Source organism: Nicotiana tabacum, chromosome 8, assembly GCF_000715075.1.
Source record: "Nicotiana tabacum cultivar K326 chromosome 8, ASM71507v2, whole genome shotgun sequence".
Taxonomy (NCBI): domain Eukaryota; kingdom Viridiplantae; phylum Streptophyta; class Magnoliopsida; order Solanales; family Solanaceae; genus Nicotiana; species Nicotiana tabacum.
In genome coordinates this window covers 142,750,679-142,756,678 of record NC_134087.1, presented here as the reverse complement: position 1 = coordinate 142,756,678, position 6,000 = coordinate 142,750,679, and the positions used below count along the sequence as shown (strand labels likewise).

Genomic DNA, 6,000 nt, shown 5'->3' with positions numbered 1-6,000 from the left:
TGTTTCCAGTCAAAGAGGGGCAGCTGTAAGCACGTGATTTTTGACCCTCCCCGAGGATTTTCACATTTTTTTAGCATAAATATGTAATTGGGTCTAATATAGCCATTTTAACTATTTTTACTTTATTTCGTTGCAAAAAGAAAAATCACAAAAATACATATATAAATTTTAGTTTATGTATTTCTCATAAACTTGAAAAAATACAAAAATTGCACTTTATTTTGTAATTTATATAAATTCAAAAATTACAAAAAATATATAGTTCTATTAATGTTTGCAGTCATTATAATTTTGAAAAATACAAAAAATATTACTTCATATTTTATCTTTATATATAAAAACGAAAATTACAAAAATAGTTTTATTAATATTTTGTAGCTATTTTAAATCTTGAAAAAATATTCAAAAAAAAAGAAGAGAAGATATAGTTTTGTTTACACAAATTCACACATGTCCACACCTCACTCTTTTCTAACTATATGTATGAAAACATTAAATTAATGTAAACAAATCTAAACAAATGTGGACAATGGAAACAAGTTTATTACTATTTTTAACAAGAAAAAAAATCTATCTATAACATGAAAAGAAAGTATTATTAATAATATTTTTATTTAGGGTGGGGACGGAGCGGGGGTAGGGTGGGGTGGGTAGGTGGGTGGGTGTGTAAAAGAGTTTTGGAAAATGTTTTCCCTTCTCTTGATAGGGAAAACGTTTTCCTCCAATTGAAGAAAAATGAGTTCATGAGGAAAATATTTTCCAAAAGATTTAAGCCAACCAAACATGGAAAAATTGGAAAACATTTTCTGAAAAATATTTTCGATCATACCAAACACACCCTTAATCTACAAACAATTGTGTGGATGGTGTAAATAGAAGTACCTTATCACTATTTTGCTTTTTCCGGTTTTAAAAACACTGAATTTCTAAATCAACATGTACTTAGAGGAATAGTAAGATTGTGATATAAAATACTGTAAAATACTAAGGTTGAGAAATTAGAAAAACTGTAGGAGCTCTTAGTTAATATTGTTGGGGTAAATCTTCACTCGGAACAACCCTCTAGTGATATACAGTTGTACATCATGTTCTTCTCTTTTCCCATCTTTTGGTAAAATATAAAAATGAACCCGTGTAACTGTATCGGGATAACCTTTTTCTTTAAAATGAAACTTTCAGAATTTCTGAGTTCACTTTGTTTGCCTCGAATGAAAATCGTTGCCTGTTGCTTGCAGTTCGAACGAAATAATCCTTGTTTTACTTGGTGTTGTAGTTAAGTTGAGGATATTGTTTTGTTCTTATCACAAAGGAAAAGTTGAGGATATTCGTTGTTTCACTCATAGTTTTGTTACAAAGAGAAACTGAAAGCTATTCTTCAGCTTTTTGCAGCAAGTGATGAATGGCTACATGGATTTTGCTTGGCATCTCTAGATTTCTACGCAATTACTGTAGCAGTTAGTTTTAGCTGCGAGGCAGACACTGTAATAATAGCTGATAGTAGTGCATTTTATTCCTTTCAGCACCTTGGTGGGATTGATTACGCATGGATGTTTCATGATTCATCTTTCTAAACTAATATCTAAATCAATGCTGATTTGTGTAATCTTTTGCAGGTGACAAAAAAGTTCTCTTTGCAGACAAGGTTCTGAAGTTCACAAGTTCAGGAAAGATGAAGCGGCGCATTCTTCTTATGACTGATTTTGCCATTTACATTGTAGATCCAGACATTGATGCACTTAAAAGGCGGATTTCTCTGGCAGCCGTTGAAAAGCTCTGTTTGAGTGAACTAAGTGATAATTTCTTAGCAATAATTATCCCAACTGAGTATGATCTACTGATGGCCAGTACCCGGAAGACGGAAATTGTAACCGTCTTAGTAGACGCTACCAAGAGTCAATCCGACTACGAACTTGAGGTGCTACTCTCTAATAGGTAAGTGAAGTGCCATTTTCTTATTGACTTTGAACTCCTCAATTCTTCTTCATCTGGCTTATCTGACCTTCAAAAAAATATGAGCTGCAAATGGATGCATCTGCAGATATTATCGAAGTAGTTTAGTCTGTATTGCTGAAGAACAGTGTATGAGATTATGATCAAGGGGCCAAAGACTTGAAGTCAGAATGTTTTAGCTTGATTTCATGCCATGCACATATACTAGTGAATACTGTATCTTGCTTTCATACTAAGGATTTCAATATTGGTTGTAGAAAAATACTCCTACCTGATATAATGAGAAATAGATCCTTATCAGAAAAAGAGAAAATAGCTGATGTGATCCATTCTGTCATTCGTATTAGAGTGGCATCAAATTAATCTCCTTGCCTAGCTAGAATATATAATGAGTTTTACGACGGACAAGACATATGCAAACTGTGCATGATGATAAAATCTTAATCATGGGAACATGTATGTAGATGATAGGACGGTTGAAATTGCTTATTCCTGAAACAGAAAGAAAGAGGGTGCTTGGAGCATCTCAAAACATGTTGCTCTTATTTTTTTGCTTCCTTTTTCCTATGATGCACTATCTGTCTTTTTGGCTCCTCCTCTACCTCGCAAAGTTTGCCTGTTTAATCTTGGGGAAAATGTCTTATGTTATTGTTATTTGTTCATATATTTATACCATTTCATCTTGCAGGCTTGAGTACAATGCAACTTCTGAACTAGTAAAAGAAATTGACTTTGAGGAAACTGAAGGTCAGTGTTAGCTTAAGCTTATGACATTCTCTCTCTATATATATATTCTTCCTGTACCCTTAACTTTTACGGTAGCAGGTTTAGTTTTGATCATTGTATCTTCTGCCTTCAGCTAAGTGGTTTCTCGTGATTCTAAAGTTTTGAGAAATCTTTTGAATCCAGGGGGTGTGAGAACAAGAATTGTGCGAAAGTGAGTTGCACCTTTGCATGTTGGTCTGACAACATGAACTGCTAGTGCACTAGAATGCCTGCAGCTGTCCACCTTGCCATTCCCAAGGAGGAACCAGCTTGTATCATTGCTTGTATAAAGGTGATTGTCCTTCTATTGAGAATTAGATTGATTAAGTTGATTTTTTCATCTCGTTCAGCTGGTTTTCTTTGCTTTTGTTTATGCCTGTTTATTCATTATGTAGCTCGTTGCCTTCATGTAAATCTTTTAACTCGTTTCTTTTATTTCTTTTTGTTCAACTGCAATTTTTTTAAACGGAAAGAGTCATATTTATCCATCTACTTTAAAAGATTGTTCATATCTACCCTGCATTTAAGTACCTTATACTTTCTTAGTTGAAGTTGTTATATTGGTTTTTTCTTTCTTTTATGAATGTTATAACTCCTAATTTTTTGGTAGCGGACCTCTTTGATAGTTTGGCCGTTACCCCCGTCTAACTCAACTATTCGATTATATGCTATTATGATTACAAGAGAAAGGAGGGATGACACATTCCTTTACCATCTGGCGGTTGAAAATAAAAGTGCTTTTAGATACACGGCTGTTAGGCTCATATAACCCTACAGTTACACATTCGAATATAAATACCCTCAACCATTGAGAGATCTAGACCCATATTAAAATTGACACGTGATTTTTGATTTATTCTATTCTATATGACCAGGAGGTCACGGGTTCAAGTCCATGAAAACAGCCTCTTGCAGAACTGTGCACAATAAACTCTTGTGATCCGGTCCTTTCTCGGACACAAACGCATATCGCGCGTGAGCTTAGTGCATCGGGTTGCCTTTTTATATTTTCTCCCTTGGTTGATATGAAATTGAGATCAGAAACGTTACTAGAGTGATATGTTAGCAAATCAAAGCAGTGAAATGAGTAAGTCCTAAATTGAGGAAGGCACCACAGTCCCACTATATTCTTTAACAAATCAAAACCGACATACTATCCAAGCAGAAAAATCAGCTTTGCCAAGCCGAGAATTACTGAAATGAAGATAGAGAGACGTCACATTCCCAAGTTTTCTTTAGAATCTGAAGGGAACTGTATATATTGGAACTTAAAAAAAAAAAAAAAAAAAGAGCCGACAAGCAACCTAATAAAGGAGTAAATTTTATGTGTGGTCATTCAACTTTATGTTTATTACCCAAAAGTTACTTTTATTTCTTTTGTTACGTAAAAATCTGTGTTCATACCCAAAAATCACTTTTTTTATTTTGTTATACAAAATTCATTTTAATATGCTCGAGTTATCACAATAATCACTTTGACCAGATTTTACAAACCTTTCACTTGAAAAGTTTATTATGCCCGTTACATTATAAATCCTCTCACTCTATGTAATACCATCTATATTATATGCTATATGATATAATTTTACCCAGATATTTTACTTATAATTAAAATAACTTAATATTATTTTATTTATTATTTTTATAATATTTTTGTACATTTAATATTTTTCTTAATATTAATTTTCAACATATAAGTAACAGTACCGTGAACAAATCTCAAGTCCACATTCTTAATCATGCTTAATGAAATATGTTTAATGAAAATTAAAAAATCAAAACTCATTGATTTATCATCCAAGCCATACTCATTAATTTAATAAATAAAATACCCACATTTAGTAAAATGACACATCAGATTAATACTTTTAAATAAATAATATTAACAGATAAAGCTTTAAAAAACTTAATATTAAGCACAAATATCTGAAACTTCTTTTAAAATTTTTATTGACTATAAAAACTATCATTTGTTAAACAAATCTATTTTTATTATTTTAAGTAAATATTAAACAATAAATATTTTTTTATCATTTTTATATTTAAAATATATCTATCATGTTTGTATATGATTAGACAAATTTAGTGCCATAAAAAATTAAATGTATGGATATATTATAAAAAAAAAATTTAAAGTTATTTTAGTTATATGTATAATACCTAAGTAAAAATATGTTATATAGTATATAATATAAAAGGTATTACATAAATGAGAGAATTTATAATATCAAAGACATAATAGACTTTTTAAGTTAAAGTATTATAAAATCTTGCCAAGGTATCTTTTGTGATAAATAGAGCATAGTAAAATAATTTTAATGTAACAAAAGAAGACAATGAACACAAAGTTGAATAATTTTTATGTAACAAAAAAAAAAGTAATTTTTGTGTAATGAACACAAAGTTGAATGACCACATAAGCATTGAGCCCTAGAATCCAACTCCAGGCAATTAACGGTTATAATTTTGAAGTTATACTAAATACAAGTGACTCCGGTCCAGATTCTGCAGGCAGATCTTAGCTCATCCCAATTCAGAGACTCGAGTGATATACTAATTAACACGAATATCAAGAAGATTGTTTGTCTTCCATTTAACTACCAATTGGTAGTCAGGAGATAATATTCCGCAAACGTAGAAGTGCTAAGAACAAAGAAAATCAGAGCCTAGAAATGTTAATCATGACTCAAGTTCTACTTGGTTCCCACCTTTTCCTCGGAATTAACGTATGAAAGAACACGGTGTTAATTATAAGTTTCAATAATAAAAAATAATACATTATATTTGGTGTAGGATCTCAAGAAATACATTAAAGGGATTCAAGAAGCAGTACCAGTCAAAAGTAGATCAAAGGAAAGAATCAATAATCAGCAACGCAAAAGGAAGAAGAAGCAGAGATCTTGCAAAAACAGTCAATCAGTGATTGACGGAAGCAAACAAAGAAAGGAATCAGCGATGAAAAAGGAAAAAACAGCGGAGATCTGGCAAGGATAATCAATCAGAGACTGACGGAAGCTATTACGGGAAGATCCCAAATCAAAAGGAAATGCAATCACTGAAAATCAATCAAGGGATCCAGCGGATATGACTCAAGTACAAAAGAGATATGCTCAGCCGATGGAAAGCTCATCAAGACCATAAATCAAGGAAGATTAATGGGAACTTAACCTTATTCTTGGAAAGAATCAATCTATGATTCCTTTCAAGGATCAAATCCCTTTGGTTTGCAATATCTCAAGATTCTTGAAGGCCTCATAGAAAGTATACATATACAAACGTTCCGGA

The 6,000-nt window shown here is 31.9% G+C and overlaps 1 protein-coding gene across 3 annotated transcripts; it reads left to right on the top strand.

Annotated features, from left to right (window-relative positions):
* Positions 1-935: 935 nt before the first annotated feature.
* On the top strand, positions 936-3,219 carry LOC107786261 (uncharacterized). 3 transcript variants are annotated; one of them, XM_016607707.2, is made up of 4 exons: positions 936-1,481; positions 1,614-1,932; positions 2,639-2,697; positions 2,860-3,219. In XM_016607707.2, the coding sequence occupies exons 2-4, from the start codon at positions 1,670-1,672 to the stop codon at positions 2,889-2,891; spliced, it is 354 nt and encodes a 117-aa protein (XP_016463193.1). In that variant the 5' UTR covers positions 936-1,481; positions 1,614-1,669; the 3' UTR covers positions 2,892-3,219. The 3 variants fall into 3 exon arrangements, with proteins under 3 accessions (XP_016463193.1, XP_075076989.1, XP_016463195.1); XM_016607709.2 differs by having other exon boundaries at positions 951-1,037; XM_075220888.1 differs by having other exon boundaries at positions 936-1,932.
* The last annotated feature ends 2,781 nt before the right edge of the window (positions 3,220-6,000 follow it).

Coding starts and splice junctions, on each gene's coding strand:
- LOC107786261 (XM_016607707.2), top strand. CDS start 1,670: ATGAAGCGGCGCATTCTTCTTATGACTGATTTTGCCATTTACATTGTA. Junction 1,933..2,638: donor GAGGTGCTACTCTCTAATAG/GTAAGTGAAGTG, acceptor TTCATCTTGCAG/GCTTGAGTACAATGCAACTT. Junction 2,698..2,859: donor TGACTTTGAGGAAACTGAAG/GTCAGTGTTAGC, acceptor TTTTGAATCCAG/GGGGTGTGAGAACAAGAATT.